The sequence below is a fragment of the Danio rerio genome, chromosome 5 (genome assembly GCF_052040795.2).
Source record: "Danio rerio strain M-AB ecotype USA chromosome 5, GRCz13ab, whole genome shotgun sequence".
Lineage (NCBI taxonomy): Eukaryota > Metazoa > Chordata > Actinopteri > Cypriniformes > Danionidae > Danio > Danio rerio.
The window spans coordinates 40,910,740-40,929,742 of NC_141025.1; the positions used below are offsets into that span (position 1 = coordinate 40,910,740).

The 19,003-nt window shown below is 34.8% G+C and overlaps 1 protein-coding gene across 3 annotated transcripts in view; it reads right to left on the reverse strand.

Moving 5' to 3' along the window:
* Nucleotides 1–2,470: 2,470 nt before the first annotated feature.
* Nucleotides 2,471–19,003, reverse strand: part of rasgef1ba (RasGEF domain family, member 1Ba) — a 110,480-nt gene continuing 93,947 nt past the window's right edge. For all 3 annotated transcript variants that reach the window (NM_199829.3, NM_001431104.2, NM_001431105.2), the window contains 8 exon segments: nt 2,471–3,888; nt 7,668–7,740; nt 9,954–10,077; nt 10,323–10,418; nt 13,150–13,245; nt 14,683–14,762; nt 17,524–17,626; nt 18,889–18,984. In NM_199829.3, the coding sequence (NP_956123.3) occupies nt 3,864–3,888; nt 7,668–7,740; nt 9,954–10,077; nt 10,323–10,418; nt 13,150–13,245; nt 14,683–14,762; nt 17,524–17,626; nt 18,889–18,984 (693 nt within the window). In that variant the 3' untranslated portion in view covers nt 2,471–3,863.

Consider the following 19,003-nt stretch of genomic DNA (forward strand, 5'->3'; position numbering starts at 1 on the left):
TACATTTTACAATTCAGCAAAGACCACAATGACAGACGTGTCCCTACATTAAAGCCTTTTTGCTACACCCATCTGGGACCTACTTTGACCTTTACTTACAGTGTGATGGATGCTTATCCTCCCAAGGTTACCGACGTCTTAAAGTGCAACTCTGCCTTTTGTGCATTTGGCTAAAGGAGAACTGGTTGCCTGGCTTCTCCCAAGGTCTGTTCTCAATAGTATCTGGATGTAGATTTTGATTTGCAAGCTAAGACTGCATATCTCAGAGATGCAATGTAAGAAATAATGCCCTCAATGGAGCTAGTCAAACCGATATGAGGGTTAGGGGTGGGGTTAAGTGTGAGCATGAAAAGCATTACATTTAGCTCAGCTTGCAACTGCATCGAGTCTGCATGCAGACTCCTCTCGTTTGTTCTTTATTCATGACAACTGATGGAGTTTGGATTCCTTGCAATTGTTGCCTTTTGTCTGCTTGGTTGGGGTTGATGCGGCCTTCCTTGGATCATCCTTCAACAGGGATATTATTGAACTGAACTACACTAGCATTCAACCACTACTGATATGCTAAATATGTCCCAAAAAACTGAAATATCTTATCCAATTCCAGTTCATCCATATTAAGTGGCTTTGAATCAATCAACAGTGTGTAAATCGCTGTAGAAATACCGTTGATTTGACTGAAAATGTTAAAACAGTTTATATAAAAAACAACTCTCACAAACTAGACCACATCCCATTATTGCATGGGTCATACCATCGACTTTACTGAGGCTGAGAACAAATCTATTCACATTTATGTATGTAGATACACTGAGAGAGATAGAAAGATTTTGCTTGCACTGCTATTACGACAATCCGAGAATCATCAGTATTGATCTAATTGCATTTACGTGAATCAGAGACAGTGGCTTGCATCAGATCATCAAGCCTCTGGCAATGGAAATAGTTCATATACATCATTCAGAGCTGTCTGCCACATGATCTGATCATCACAACCTTCCGCAAGTATTACACTGACAACACACACACAGAAACACACACAGCAGCAGTGCACAGACAGGAAGAATTTTGATTAAATAGCCAATATCTCAAAATAAAAACTAAATAGATTTAATTTTAGTATTTGAGAGTTAGATAGTTGACCAGTAGATGGAGACAAGGGCACGTTTCACTTTTCCAATATTAGCATCTGAAGTTGAATCATCCTTAAAGCCACTGTCATCATCAAACTTGATTCCTGGAGGGCTGCAGCTCTGCACAGTTTTGCTTCAACCCTAACCAAACACTGCTGATCCAACAACTCAAGCTGCGGCTCTCCAGGAATTGAGTTTGAGACCATTGCTGTAAACTATTAATAATGCTGAAATACTATGGAGAATTGTTTCTTCTTTATTTAATCAAAATAGTTTAATTTTAGGGAAAATGATTAAGTACATGGTAATAAAAAAATATAAGATTTCAAATAAAAAACATGTAATTAAAAACTTGTCAACAATAAAGTAATTTGGATGGCAAAAAATAAACTATTGTCATATTACGCAGTTACCACGATTATTAATGCACTCATTCATTTTGCTCTCTGTTAAAGATGGGTCTGGCTGCAGACCTGGTGCAGTGCAATCTGGGCTGCATCTAATGCTTTTTAATGGGCTCACCTAACCCCACCCGTCACAGTGACGTCACTAGCTCCATTTGAGTACATTGTGTCTGACATTGCATCGCTGAGTGATGCAGTCTCAGCTTGCATCATAAAGGCTGCATCCAGATACTGTTGCTCTGTTCTGCTGTCATTTATTGCACATCTAGAATCTTTGCTTGCGAATTTAAAAGTTTTGGACCCATTTCTTTTTTTTTTAAGTGTAATATTTCATAATACTCTCTTTAATGTAAACATTCTAGATGTATGTTTGTTTGCAGTAATGGCAAAACTATTTTCTGTTAGCCAAAGAAACCTTTAAAGAAGAATAACCTGTGTGAGAAAAACTTGAAAAGAAATCATGTTAAGTGCATTAATAAATTGAAGTACCTCTTGTGGAATGGAAATATTCTACATGTTAAAGGTTGTTTGTGGAACCATTAATAAAAAATCATTAAATATATACAATTGAGAAGTTGTATTTCAGGTGAAGTTTTATTTCTTTAAAAAATATTTGCCAAGTTTCCCAAATTCCAACATTTTTTTTCAAGTTTAAAAACTAAATTCTAATAAATGATTTCTATTGTCTTTGTAACAACAGATCATAAATCACTTGTTATTTTGCAAAATACTAGTGTTCAGCTTAAAGTGCAATTTAAAGGTTTAGGTTTATAAGTCTGTAGCCAGTCAGAAATTATACATAATACTTAAGGGGGCTAACAATACTAACCTTGATTATTTTTTTGTGTGAAAAGCCTTCATGGAAGCATTGATTCCAATGAGAAGACTTAATTTATCCTAACACAATTATGACACAAAAACAAGAGACTCAGATGAACTTCATAGGCATTCTTAAATTCCTTTTATTTTTTTTCATTCACTCCATATCACTTTTGAGGTTCTGTAATCTGCCCAAACAATCAAAATACATATCAATATACAGAATGGAGAAATGACATAATATTTACATACTGTAGGAGATCAAAAAAAGTGTAGAGCTGACATTATCCGACATACATTAGCTTCATACTGTGTGCTAGTACCTTCAAATATTAGTTTTTCCTCATACAAACTTTTATAAACATTATAAAATATTTAGACAGGGAATATCTGAATATTATAAAAAACATGTACCTAGTACAAAATAACATTTAATAAAGCTTATTTGAAAACAAGAGCTAAAGATATCCTTGAGGCCAATAAATAAACACAAAGGAATATGTGAAATATTAATAGAATAACAGTAATGAAAACTAGCACATTCTACATATGGACTCGAATCCCAGCTAATATGGGTGCGATAAACCTTCAACTCTTCCTTGAGACACTCTGAAGTGTCATTTTCCTTTTGACCACCAGAGGGCGACACAACACCACTCACCAAACAAGAGCGTCGACAACAGTCCTACAAATATCACCTTCATCGCGTAAAAACAGTATTACAACGGTAACACTGACAAACAAACACCATGTTTCCTTCAAAGGCCGACAAACGTCTACAGTAAAGTCATGACGACAAAAAGTGGGACGAGGGATGAAGCTTTAAACTGCAGAATTATCACAAATAAATTGTTCCACAGGAAAAGAATTGACATCTTTATTCACAGAAGCATCCAGTGCATTCGGCGACCCTCATTGGGTTTAATCAAGCACACGTAAGTCAATGGTCACTCACAGAGGTTAAAGCAATGCATTACTCACATCTCATATGCATAAAAAACAGACAAACACAATATCAAAAAATAGTGACAACGTAAATCTATAGTTAAATTAATGCTTCAGGTACAATAAAAATATACAAGTACTGGAACCCAGTACACAATGCTGGCTTACTTTTTTTTCCTTCTTTTTTTTTTTTTAGTTTCTCCAATTGAGTTTGCCAACCAGCGGCTTCCTCAATACAGAAGAATGACAGGATAGTTTGGAATTGGTTTGTCTAGTAGAGACGTTTTCAACAACTTGTTCTTTCTGCTCAAACTGTTTTAGAGACAGAGAGGTGAGGGCAAGGAGTACAAAAGTTTGCACAAAGAGATGAAAAAGCCTGAAATATCCAGTATGAAAGACTCTCAAAAAGATCTTCTTTCCAACACAAAAATGCTCCGTTCAGCAAAATAAGGATTGTCATCTCCCTTGAAAAACAGGGATACTTCTCACTTTTGGAAAGGGGCAAAAGGGGGACACAATTTGCTTGTTAGAAGGATCACTTGATTTGGAGCTCCTCAAAGGATTATGTCCTGTTCAGCAAAGATGACCTGCAGAAATCAAGTATAACCATCATTTAGTAAAATAATTGAATTACCGTTCAAAATGAAAATATCATGTACTTAGCCACAATAAAAGGCAGGTAAGAAAAAAAAAAAAGCATTTTTTCCATATTAATTTGTAACATTTGTATAATACTAATGAAACCAAAAAGCCAATAAGTAAATGTAAATAGACTGTAAATGTATCAAGAAAAACAATTGCCAGTGTTCAACATTTTTTTCAGGAGATCAACTTCATTTTAATATGTTTTAACAGAGTATTGTAAGGAATATTAGAAGTTTGTGGAGGCCGCCCAAGCCACTAGCCAGCGTAGTTAAAGGGGTGGTTCATTTATTTATCAAAAAGTTTACTTTTTTGCAGTTTTAGCCTAATTTTGTATGTAATTATGAGGTAGTTAACCATTAAAAAACCATTAAAAATTAAAAAGTTACCATTAGTAACTTTTAAGCACTATTTTAGGCTGGATTAGCTTGTTGGATGGTCATCAAAACCACAAACCTAAAAATAGTTTCTAAAGATTTAGAACCAAGAAACATAAAAAAAAAAAAAACTACAAACGTATTACATTATATATCATTCAGAAAAACAAATGTAGCCTATTGTCATTTATTAGCCGAATAACAAACTGGCCAGCACATTCAGCTTTCATCAGTCCGAATTTGGCCATGTGGATTAAAAAAAAAAATAATTTTAAAACATATTAATAATGTAGAGCTCCATCATTTTTTTCTAGCCTCTCTTGTAAAAAAAAAAAAAAAGTCAATTTAAAAATTCATGGATAACAACAAAAGCCTAATCAGTATTGAAATGAACTTTAATATGGGCCAGAATAAAGTCTTTATAAAGATTTAGAATAAAAGTTACTTGTAAAATGTTTTCTTATTTAACCACAATACAGTAGATCAATAGAGAAAGATGACTTCATTTATGTCAGATTCTGCTTGGTCTTGAAGCCTTCGATGGGTTATTTTCACAATTAATGATGGCATAGCAGTCAAAATAGGACTCGTACAAAATGAGCTCATCTATTCTCAGCCCTGGCTTCTGGCCTGCCCCCTGATTGAGAACCACTGTGTTTTTCAAGAGTCTTGTCAGGAGAGGGAGCCAGAGCTGTGTTTATTACAGCTGCTGGTGGATAATAACACTGTTAGCAACACGGTGTGTGTCGACAAACAATACTTTATTTTAAATGTTTCCCCAAAAGTACACTTTGAATACTAAATAAGATGCAATTTATGCAACCCAGTTAGTCTTTAAACACATTCTGCTGCTACATAATAAGACATACTATTTATCTATACAGTTTCACCTTTCTCCTGTCAAATGATATTGAGCATATTCATTCATGGCACAGATACGTCATATTAATAAGAGGTCTGATCATAATAAAGAATTGCTCTTTAACTTAACATTTTGCCTAATGTAGTTATGACATTCTGAATAACCATTAGGCAACAGTGCATTGCTTATTTTGTTAATTATTGTAGTCATCATGAGGAAACTGTTGAGAATATTCTGAATTATTCTAAAATAGGAGTAATGATAATAATAATAGTGAATTTAAAAAGAACAAGAGCTTATATTATAAAGCCCTCACACAGGCAAGGGTGGATGAGGATAGACGCTCTGTACACAATATGCTTTGTGCTGATCCAAGTCCAGCGCCCTACACGTGATAAATCAAGCATAAACTGCTTTCAGATGAGCAATAAAAGGCAACTCTGCCCTATGGACATTATTCTTCATCTCTGCATCAGCTGGATTGTCTTTTCCTGGTAGCTCTGCTCTTTTTCCTGCAGGACTACTGAACTCACACTGAGAAACTGAGAGCATGAACTGCTGATACAGACTAAATCTGCTGCGGTGACAGATCCTGTCGCAGTGGAAAGAAAAAAACACCCAGCCCACCAAAAGCCTGCGCAACCTCTCTCTCCTGTGCTGTAAAACTGTGAGGAAACGTGACTAAGCATGAGCCAGACGCCCTCACCCTTGCCAAGCACATTTGTGTGTGTATCTCTCACTGCATGATCTCAGGAGAGCAATAATGGATGATGTTTGTGTCAGTTTGCTTGTTTGTATATTGGAAGTACCTGATTCAAATCAATGTAGATCCAAAAATAATAATGAATATTCTTTGAAAAAGGGATACATGGAAGTCTTGTAGTCTGTATGCAATAAAGCAAAGACAAACTGTGACTAATATATATATATATATATATATATATATATATATATATATATATATATATATATATATATATATATATATATATATATATATATTTATTTATTTATATTTATTTATTGACTTTTGCATTTACAATCTAAAGCAGTACATTACCCCTACCCTACCACAACTACGGCATTGAAAGGAGAGAAAAAAAAAAACATAATAAAAATAAAATATATATCGTTCTAGAATTTATATTTATTTTTGATTGATTACAGAATAAACCTCTGTAGTAAAGTAACTTGCCTAATTAGCGTAATTTGCTTAGTTAACCTAATCAAGATTTCAGTAATAATAATAATGACAATAATAGTTATAATAACAATTTTATTTATAATGTGCTTAATCTCAAAACGCTACAATGTATACAAACAAAATATGAATACTATTATCTTGCAAGAAATTATTGTTAATTATTTTTATAATCTCTCCGTTAAACAGCATTTTAAAAATATTTAGGAAAAAATGAGAGATAATAATTTTAATTTTAACTATATAGTGTAAAATAAATATTGAATAGTTTTAATTTAATGTTCATGCAGTTTTCATGATCAATTATTATCGTCATGTTACTATTTTTAGTCGACTTAACATTGGACCATTCCAATTTATTAGTAAAGTTTCTCTAGAAAGAAATTAAAATAAAATATATACATATTTTTTCTAGAACAGAGATGCCCAAACTAGGGCCCAAGGGCCAAAGTTGGCCCTTTGTATCCTCTGATTTGGCTCACCAGAGAAGAAATGATTAGGAAGTGTCAGGGAATGCCTTTAATCTCCTTTAAAGGCATTCCCTAAAAGCATTCTCATTTCTAATTTTAATGTAACCTTTTGTTTGTTTGTTTTATTGTTGAGCTACAAAAAAAAATTTAAATTAAATGTTTTAATTAAATATTGTAAATGATACAAATTTAAAAAAAAAAATTATATACCGGCACATAACGAATAGGGGACAAAGCAGAAGACGGCGTTCAAATCGAGGCAAAGGCAAGTTCAGCATGACCAGTGTATTTGGCATTGATCTTATTGTTTAATAAATAGATTTGTTTATGGTTTTACTGTAATAGTTCATCAAAATAATATACATTTTCAAAAAAGTGAATTTGAAGTAATTATTTCTATTTATTTTTAAATATTATGAAATAAATTACCCATGGCAACCTTAATGTAATACAGTTTGAGATGTTTACTTTTGACCCACAGCTCTCAATCAAGCTTCAATTTCAAACTTGGCCCTTCATAAGCAAAAAGGTTTGGGCATCCCTAGTCTAGAAATAAACTTTCAGAAATTACTATAATTAGAAGAGACAAACTGAAGTAAATAAATTGAACTCAAAAGTAAATTTCCAACAGAAATGTCCAGTTTTGATACAATTTTATTACTAAACTGTTTTATTGTGACTCTTTAAGGTCTAGACAACACTAACTTGACAGTGTGAGTGGTGTTAGTGCTTTCTTTCGCAACAAACAGCAAATGACTTCTGCTGATAGAAACTGTCTATCTGTCAGTCAGCTGATGAATCACGTCATACACACCTGAGAGATTTCCATCGGTCTTTCTCCATGTTGTTCTCGGGCCCTTCGCTCTCGTATGACGCCAGATACAAAGCTGTTGAGAGATCAGCAAGATCAGCGTCAGAATCACAAAAACAAAGCCACCTGTTCTCAATCTCCAGGAATGCTCTTGAACTTGTGTTATTTAGCATGACAGCATTTTACACCCGAGGCAACAATGACAAGCGCCGCTCTCTTAGTGTCTGGTTTCTTTGCGTGCGTATTGCGCAAACATCATTTAAACAGGTTTATGACGCGAATGGTGAGAAAATAAGTGAACAGAAGAGACTGAGCTCACACAGGATGTCTAGGTTGATTGTAAACCAGTAATGTAAAAAATATTTTGAATCAAAGTAATGGTACAAGCATTTAGTATTATAATAGGTCTGAATTTCTTGGGGTGGAAATAGGACTGGGCAATAAAACGATAATGTTGATGAAATTATGACATTAAAGAGGTAATAATAATAACAATTATTATTATTATTATTAATAAGAAAAAATAGTTTTTTATTATGTGCTTAAACTGAAAGCACTGAAATGTATACAAAATCCAAATACTTCTTGCAAAATAAGTAGAAAAATTGTATGTACTGTCATCATGGTAAACACTAATTAGCTACTAAAAATGTTATTAAAACTTTTTTAAAATCCTATCTCCGTTAAACAGCACATGGGATATATTTAAAAGATAAGGAGGGATAAAAATTTTGACTTCAACTGTATAATGTGAAATAAATATTAAAATGTTTTTATTTGTCTTACCTATGCATGAGATGATCCAAGTGAATGATATCATGTATGACAATCTTTGACAAACTTTAACAAACTATAACTCTTAATAATTGTTTTACATAACAGACATTTACTGCATTGATGTCACAACATTGTGGAATACAAATTTGCTACATAATTTCATATAACCTGTTCTAACATGTATTAATATAAGTAAGTTTACTCTATGTACTTATATAAAGTAAATATTTAAAAAAATATTTAGCATATTAAATATTGCACCCCTTGCCTTACTGTGTATAATTGTATTCATGTATTTATTCCATTCTTGATGCTGTACAACGTTTTTGTTTTTTGTTAACTTTTATTCATTGGATATCCTAGTTTAAAGAGACACATATAATGTAATTAAATCAGCCTGCTTGCTTTGTTAATAATAATAAAAATTAAAAATAAATAAGTAAATATGGTACATCAAATTAGTTTATTTTTATATCTGGTCGATATGCAAGTAGTTTAAATTCACTCAGGATAAAAAAAAATCTGCCTTTAAATTTGAAGTTAAAAACTTACATTTATGGTGATAACAGTCAATATCAATGTAACTATTCTTTCAACCTCACAGTTAGCTTTACAATGGCACTATATGCACACAGACTTTTAATTTTCAGGCAGGCTGCCCAAGGACTACCAGTGAACTGTCTTTCCAATACAAAATTGTCACATTTAAAATATGATTTCTTTAATAATCAGTGATCTTTACTGCCTGATAGATAAACGATGTGAAGTGGGTCTCAGATCGGACAAGAAGCAATGTATTAAATTCTATTTACTCTCCGCCATGTCTTTAAAATATGACCTCAGCATATTACCTCAGCATTTTCAATGGGATTTCTGTGCTAGCCTCTTGCCACAGATGGTTACAACGGTCTTTCATCTTGTTTTACGCTTGAGCAACTAAACGAATACATAAGTCTATTTAACTGAATGTATTGTAATTACATTACAACATCGATACTGTAAAAACAACCTTGTGAAATTGAAAATAGTCACAATAAGTTTCACCGGAAGTTTATCATTGGCTTTGAAAGTCTAGCTGTGCATAGAGCCCATAATGTTTTCAAGATTAAATTTTCTCACCATTTATGAACAAAACGAGAATGAAGACATTACAGTAAACTTAAATAAAAAGATGTTATTTTTTAAGATATTGCTGCAATTTCTTTTGTGAAATGAAATAACAAAACGAAGTCAAACATGAAAGAATTGACGTCAATAGAAGAAATCTTTTCACAAAAAACTAATTAAAGACTTTGATGTGCTTATTCCATGAGAAATTGAGGCATCTCAACTAATCTGCATCAAATATTTACATTTATTTTCAACCGGCTTGCTCATCATTAGAAACAAAACAGTTAATATTGAATTTTGGACATTTTTCAGTCAAATCGCCTAGCCCTAGATGAGATGAAGGTGTCTGTGACAAGGAACTGAAACTCCAAACCATACTAGCCATCACAAAACCACACATACCATCTTCACTGAAGACTGGAGCGGTCAGGAGGTACTGCAGAATCTTGCGGTCTCTGTCGAAAGGACACTCCACCTTCTTCCAAGTCATGAACTCTGTCACCTGTTTGGCTAGTTCCCAGAATTTCTGCAGCAAAACCAAGATTCATTCTGTTAGAAAGCATTGCCTACCTTCTGTCTGTCTTACAGAACTGATGCCCTTGAAACTTCATTTCAACAGATGCCAACGTCAATGAACTAAAACGGGATACTTCTGTTGCTATGTGACGATGTTTTCTGAGCCATTCATTGTTATTCTCTAGCTGTGAGAGAAGTCGTTTCCATGCATAACGTTTGCTGGCTTGTTTTGCCAAGCCAAACAGAAGGAATTACCTCAAAATTCACATGTCCGTTCGGGAGCCTGTTGGCACATCCTTCGTTGAGGAAGTAAATGTCTTTAATTAGGAGGCTGAAGAAAGGGATAACAATCTGCAAGACAAAAAATGAACTTAACATTACCAAACAGCTACTAAAAAACATATGCAAGTAAAATGAAGCAGTCTTATTGGAAGATATGCAAGTGTTATGGTCACAGTGTGACTGCGTTAGGCAATAGTGTTTTACAGCAGCCTCTACAAGCCTACAGGGCCCAGCACAACTGGATCTACAGCTCTGGAGAGCAATAACAATGATTCATGACGCATGGAAGCAGTGCGGTGTACGCAAGGCTGAAATCCAAACTCTGTAGTAGCAGATTCAATAACAACATGATAAACAAAGGTGGTGTTGCTAAATTTAGATGCATCACTGGATCTAAAGCAAAGCAAAAAACAAAATCCACCTAGCATGCAAGCGATGCAGCACTATACTAAACATCAGGGCAGACCAAGTAAAAATAATAACCAAGCAAATTATGATTTTTTAACAATTATTAAAATTTCCTAAATGTTAACATCTTTTTGAAAAGTAAAACAATAAGACTAAATAATGTACTTTAAATAGTTATTCATCACAGTATGATTTCAATTCAGTGTTTTATGATCTCAAAAATAGGCAGCATAAAAACATGCATTAAAAAAATCTAAAATGATAGTAATATGTTTCACATAAAATATGTCAACATGATGAATGACAATAACTGTAGTATTATTCCAGAAGCAACCTTTTTAACGTCCATTAAAAAATTATTTTAATAAAATATCGTCTGGTATAATTTAATAATTGACACTGAATTAAAATGTTTTACACTCAAGAGACGCTTGCATTTAATTTTTTTTTTTTTTTATTTCTCTTCCCCTTTTAATAAATAAGTAGAGATGCACAATATATATCAGCCGCCATAATGTTATTGGCCGATAAATGCTATTTTTAATGTTATCGTTATTGGTCCGAAATCAAAATTAGGTTGATATCTTTAACCCAATAGAGTAGGTATTTGTACCGAACCGTGCATGCATGGGTCGAACTTGTTTAGTGCACTACAACAGAGTTTTCGTCGCATTGTTTATTCATTCAAAGTCCATCCTTTCTTTATGTGGTATTGCTATGTGTTAATATCTCAGTAAGTAGCCATATTCCTTATCATTGTAGATATGTTAGATAGGGTGTCATTGTGTATTTTGGTTTAAATCGCCTCAGGAAAAATAGCACATGTGTAAACATAATAGCAGCGATGCACATGTGCTAAAAAACTTATTGGGTTGTTTATAATGTAATATGATTATATGTTACATGTTATTTTCAGCGGGTTGCTTGCCATGTATTGTTAATGTAAGATTGTATTCAGTTTTTAACCTATTATTTTTAGGCAACAGTCAAGTTGCATGATAACTTGCTATGCAAAGAAAATGAAAATGAATTTATATTTGGCATGCTGATTTATGTTTTGCTTTGAGTAGGCTATTCAGTTCATAAGATCAGTTCAAACTTTTATAAAGTTTTTAAAATGAAATCAGTTGTTTACTGTATAAAAAAAATAACATTTAAAAATATTTATATTTATTGGCTATAATATATTAGTTACAGGCCTCTATATCTTAAGATTTATCGGTTATCAATATTGACCAAAGAATCCATATTGATGCATCGAATGAGCGAGTCATGTAAGATCAATTCATAATCTTAACTGCATGCATGCATTCGGCAGGATAGCAGAACTCTCATCCTATGTTTTTTTCTTTGTGCATTTAGTCATAAAAAGCCTGAAAATCAAACCAAAACTAAGAAATTGATCAGTCAACCTCAACTTTAAATGAAGCTCAAAATCAGCGCAACAAGCACTAGGGGAAAAACATGGGGTCAAAAATACAAGTAGTCAAACAAGTTGATGAGTTAAAGATATTACGCGAGCGGTAATGCATTCCTGATTGAATTTGTTTACTGTGGAAATTCCTGCCTGAGAACACACTTATATGTCACTTGAAACTCTAAAGGAACACCACAAGCCAAAGCCTAAACACATCCAACACTTACGAAAAAACAATTGGCGCTGGGTCACAGTGATGCAAAAAAAATATATAAAAAAAAAAACATCCCCTTACAGAACGCTGAGCATTCCAGTGCTGTTCTGGAACATTCTGTCAAACCCACACAGCAAGCATCTCCACCCTAACCAGTCAAAAATGCACAACAAGGCTTATCGAAGCCTATTAAAAAAACAACAAAACTGAGAACATCCAAAAAGTGAAGAAGAATAACAAGCAAAACTGAAAACAGTTTAACCAAGACATTACCATTGAGCTTCCTCTTGGCAGAGTCACATTTTATTGGCCGAGTTCACAAACACTGAAGAGCATCAGAACATTTTGTTAACTGGCCAACTGCCATGTTTTCCTAACAAGAATAGAGCATATTTTGCAGAGGAAACAGAACGTCCTATTTGACATCTTGCCCTTAGTAAATGGTCCACAAACAGTCCCACCATCCTCTACGCTTGATATTACATAACGACCAAAGAGCCTGGTCCCAACCTCAATTTACAGTAAATACAACAATCTGGATTAGAGTCTACGCTTCAAGCGACTTTAAAAGAGCCAATCACTGCAATCTTTTACGTAATAAATAAGATTTTATCACTGTCCACATTACGTTTGTTGCTAAAATCAATACACCATATCGCATACTTCAAACACTTTTTTATGTAAGCACACCCCAAACCCAAACAGTGTTATGAAACTAATGTTCCAGTCACTTCTGTGAGGAAACTTGAGAAGTGGATTACCTTCTCTCTGCTGCTGTGAGCAGTGATGGATCTCTGAGTGGCTCCGCGCAGTGCCGTCCTGTAGTTGTAGAAATTGCTGGAGGGATCCATCTGGTGCTGAGAAGAGAAACAAAAGTGGTTTATTCCCCGACCTCAGGACTTGAAACATGTAGATGCAGTTTCGACAAATGGAAGTTTCTAATAAGCCCTAAATCCATTAGACATGGTTATGTCTCAGTTAGTACTACTGATTTAACTAAAGGCATCATGAGTCACTCGAGTTACTATTCAGCATAAGGCATTCTTTCATGAGAATCAAGTAAGATGATCCATTTCATGTACTTTCAAACTTCATTGAACCTTCCGCCTGAAGGTGAAACATCCACAAAGGTTTAGTCATCTTAAACCAATTTTACAGGAGCGGGTTTTAGTAAGTACACCGTTCAAACGTTTGGGGTATAGTCAGATCAATTGCTAAATATCATTGCAGAAGTTTTTATTGTGGATTATTGGGGTCATATAGACCTCAAAAACACAATTAGTAAAAATTGAGGGTCCATTTTTGCTTCATTTACTTCACCACAATGCTCTGTAAAATCTTTTATTTATGATACCAATTCTATATAGAAGACAAATAACCCACTAAGCTTTCATTGTTTAAAAAGTAAAACAATAGGAAATAGGCAATTTGTTGAGACAGTACAGTAGCTAAACCCCCCTGATGACAACACGCACAGTCCTTATTTACAGCCAAAGGCAAAACTGAACCATGTGTTGGTGTGCGTGTTTGTGTCACGTACTTAAGTCATATTCCAAGTTCAAGGCCTTTGCCTGTCCAAAGATAAAGCAAGGCCTAAACAAACCCTCTTTTAAAAAGTAAACAACAGAGTGCAGATTCAAAATTAAAGCCTTGAAGGTCTCAACCCCTCTCAAATATGGCCTAAAAGAAGCTTTGTAAACATGTGCACACCCACTCAAAGGGAGAATTGCTGGGCTTCAGAAAAACGATGATGCACAAATACACAACATTTCTCGCCCACTAGAGACTAAAATTGGCATCAGGTGGCATCCATATTGTCAGTGGTTTGAGCTTCATGCATGCATGAGTCACAGGGACTAGAGCCAGGGTCCAACTCTTAATATGATTAGTGCCATATCAGCAAAGCGTTCACCATGATTAATTCCCACTCACTAGAGTTGGCCAAAAAACAAACAAACAAATAACTAATTGTTTTTTAAACAGTGTGCAATTCACCATCAATTCTCCAGTCATCATTTTTCTTTAATATTCACTTCAGTTTTGTGGCTTATTAGGTCAAATAAACGATTATGTTTTGACATGCACATGCACATTCATAAAATACATATTGGCTGAATCAAATCAATCAAGAATCTAATCGAGAGCTTGTTAATTATAAGCAAATTGAAACAGGTATCTGAATCGATACGTATTCACTCTATCCCCTATATATATCTAAATCCCCCCCCCCCTCTATCCCATGAGTCACACCACCCCACTGCTGTCAACAGAGCAAACTATGACCAGATACATACCTCCAGTATATCAAATTTGGCAGTTTTAACTTTTGCCCAGGTCTTCTTGAGTCGCGACACAGGACTCATGTTCATCCCGGCTGAAAGACAGAGAAACAGACACAGGTCAGCACAGCGCAATGTTTCACTTCCTGTCAGAGCTTCAATGAGCTCACATGAACAATGGCATTAGCAGGAGCATCATTTCCCTTTGACAATGAGGTCAGCTTATAGTGCTTGGGGTCAGGGCGGTGGGCTTGTGCAGTCAGCACTAATGACCAGATGAGGTCAGAGTGTTGACTGGAAATCTCTTGAGGTGGGTCAGCCAATCAGATGCTTCTGTACTGATGATACAATCGTTTCTTACTATGTCTCGCTTAAATGTTAATCAGTGTGACATAAAAATGTGTCCCAAATATTTTGCGATGCAGTGTATGAGTGTGAATGTGAGAAAGCATGGATGTTTCCCATTACTGGGTTGCAGCTGGAAGGGCACCTGCTGTGTAAAACATATGCAGGATAAGTTGGCGGTTCATTCCGCTGTAGCAACCCCTGATAAATAAAGGGACTAAGCCGAATGAAAATGGATGAATGAATGTTTATCATTTATTGTGGGTCTAATTTACTACTCAGCAATGACTAAAATAACATTTATAACCGAACCAATTTGAAAGGTTTTTAGAAAAATCTGGAGTGAGACAATTTCTTTTATATTTTCAAAAGTTTCTGTATTATTATGTATTTATTTGGTAAAAAATCCATTTATGTTGGGAAATAACGTTACTAACTGAAATAACATTACCTACCACATGTAATATAATATATACATTAATATAAAGAATAAAATGTTTTTTTTTATTTTTTTTTATGAATCTTGTTCTGACAAAAACAATTGTTATATTTAGAGGGTATATGCAGGAATCCTAAAGATAATTTTAATACCATTTTAAGCCTTTTTAAAGAAATTATTTTAAGACCTCATCGCTACTTCAAGTTCTAATCAGTTCCAAACCTTTAACCTAATAAACGGTTGTTAATAAACAGTTAGTAGTTAAATAAATCAATGGAGTACAACCATGCAACAGAACTCGGATAAGCTCGGAAGAAACAAAGCTTGAAAGAATAAATTATGTGGTTGTTTTCAGCCACAGGCTTCAGTCCCTGTTTAAACTCATCTTTCGCCAACTAGGAGTACCCAAACTTACATTTTCCCATTTTGCCGTCTGTTTCGCTCTATGGTTTCGCTACATGTGGAAAGTGTCACATCACCTTCCACATCACCCAGACGGAGGAGATTGGCATGACACACCCCGGCCTGAAGCAATCGTGTGAATCGAGCACGCGTTGTTAATATTAGGAGGAAAATAAATATTATTTATGCTTTTTGGAGTCAAACACTTTGGACAATGCTTGAACAAAATTGACGACTTTGTAAAAACGTGATTAAGACTTTTTTATACCTTTTTAAGGGCTTTAATTTCTCATTATTGATTTATCAATGTTTAATACTTTTTAAGACCCCACGGACACATTGTATTTATATATATTCCCCTTGTTCTTGGGATCTGTTGATGAACAAATTGTTCGATGAATCAGAAATAATTTATATATATATTTTGTTAAGTAAAAAGCTCTTGTAAGGTTAAAATAATCTGATGAATTTCTGGCATTTTTGCTGCATAAACACTAATTTCCTTCTTAAAAATATTCATCCAAAACTTTGTAGTATCCAACTGTAGTACGTTAAAATACAGACGTAAAAAAAATCCTTTTACAATGAGTCCAGGAACATATGGCAATTTATAGCCTTCTTATGTTATATATGTTCTTATGTTATATAAATCTTATGTTCTATATAACAAACTGCAACATTAAAACCCATTATGTTGTTCACTACTTCACTACTACTATCATTTCAGGTATCTTCTAACTTCCAAAAAACCCAACGGTTTCAACCCAGCACAAAAGCAGCAACACTATCCATCCATCTACAAAAGCGCCAGCTGAGGCTTCAGTAGCATTAACAATCTGTCTGTATTAACAGGTGTGAAGCCCAGAGCTCCACCAGCACACAAACATGATACTGGCGCAATGATTTAGCCACGCACTGACGCCACATTCACGTCACACAATGTACAAAAACACAAACAGGGGCGATCACCCTTTCCCATGACTTGTTTGTTCTCTTCCAGTGACACTAATATCGGGCCTTGATCTCCAGGGAGAGTGGCTTGTGTAAGAGTCCAGGCCCGCGGGCTCGTCTCCAGGGACTGACCAGGGAAAGGACAGCTGCTTACACTCCCTCCCTCCGACAATCCCCCTCTCAATGAGTCTCAGCCTATTGGATTGGTCAACGCTGACCATCTGCCTTTAGGACGTCTATCTCTCTGTCGTCACACAGGCTGAACAGCTGCCTCCAGTCCTGCTCCTCTACCCATAATGCCTTAGGCAGCGGCGTGTGTTTGTGCTCAAAGAGCTAAGTGAATGATTAATGCAGCAGATTATTACTGATGATAAAGTCTATTAAACATAGAGAGCGAGGAATATATATTGTAATCTGAAGATAATCAATAAACAAATACAGTTGATTGAAAACTAAAGTTGGAAATTCATTTTCTGAACAGCGAAAGACGACTCAGCAGGATTTGACAAACAAATAAACCGAGAGTTTGCTTGCAGAGCCTGTAAAAGATTTGACACTGTTGTGTGTGTTAAGCGCACGAGAGCAAGGATTAGAAAAGCAAACCAAATCCTGCCAAAACAGCAAACCGTATTATCCAAACAGATTTGTGGGAAACAAAAGAGCTTTCTGTAGCTGTAAGAGCTGGAGTAAAGTGTTGTGAGGGACACAAAAACACTCACTAATGATGGCCATGAGCGAGTTGAAGTTGCCAATGTTGAAGCATTCTCGTGCCACGTCGATAAAGAATTCGATGACTCGAGCCCGATGTTTCTTCTTGACAGGCTGTACAAGAAAACAAAGCGATGTTTAGGTACACCATAGAGTGGACTTTATGACTCCACATTTTAATGTTTATTGAATACCAACTACTTTTGTGATATATAATCATTTGTAATGTACACTTTTTGTCTTACAAAAGTGCAGATTATGGAAATGTGTTTAAGCTTGCTATGAAAAGGAAGGATGTTTTATGAATAAACAATGTTGGGCTAGCTACTTAAAAATGTAGTGAGCTAAGCTATTAGCTACTCTACTTAAAATGTAGCTTAACTACGCCTAAAGCTACCCACCTGGAAAAGTAGCAAGCTAAGCTAAAAGCTACTTGGCAAAAGTTTCTTAGCTACATCAAAGCTATTTTTGCAATTTTCACTTTTAAATGGAAGCGACTTCAATCCAACTCAATCATATCTTAGTGATTAATAAAACTGTCAATGAATAATATGAGGCAAAATTGTTCAGTTCCATTATGTACTGCAAATAATATGCTGTACCAAACTACACTTAATTACAGTATATAACCGCAAAAACAAAAAAAGTTAGTATAATTGGTTGGCGACATCAAAACCATTGTGAGAGGTGGCAGTAAAGCATCAAAAAGTTTGTTGTTGACCACCATAAAACAGGAAGTCTTCATTCTCGCCATCATCTGAATTTACTTTCATCAGCTAGACACTGGCCTCACAGCTCCGTGAATTTCAGTGCCATCACTTAATGATCCGCAAACAGTAAATGTAGCTTGTGTGGACGCTACTTAGCTACTTGACTAAAACAAAAAGCTTTACTAGTGAAAGCTATTTGATTTAGAAAGTAGTAACGCTACCGATACGCTACTAAGAAATGTAGTTAAGCTATTAGCGCCTACTACTGCCCAACACGGTAAATAAAGTATATGTTGGACTGTTATTTGACCAAAAACACAATAAAATATTATATTTAAAAAGTCATTTTCAGTTTTAGAATATTTAACACTTCAGATTTAATGCATTGCTGTTATGGCGAAGGCTAATTTTCAAGCCATTGTTCAAGTCTTTAGAGTGGAATTGAGCTATTTACAGTTGTTCTGATTTATATTTCTTAAATATTTTTCCAGGTTTTTTTAATGAATAGAAAGAACATGTACCTATAAATTTCCTGAGCGCAAACCTCTGAAAGGTCACATATATTTTCTAGACCTGTAATTAAAATGACTAATTGCGCAACCCAGCTTGTAATTTGCAGCAAGTAAAGTTGCTGGAAGAGTCACAGCAATTAAAGCAGATGATTACCATGCAGATCTCCGTCGCCACCAGGTAGCTGAGCCTGTTGAACCACTCTACGTAAGCCTCCAGGTTACTTGCCTTCTTGTGATCACTGAAGCAATTCTGCAAGATTCAAAGATCA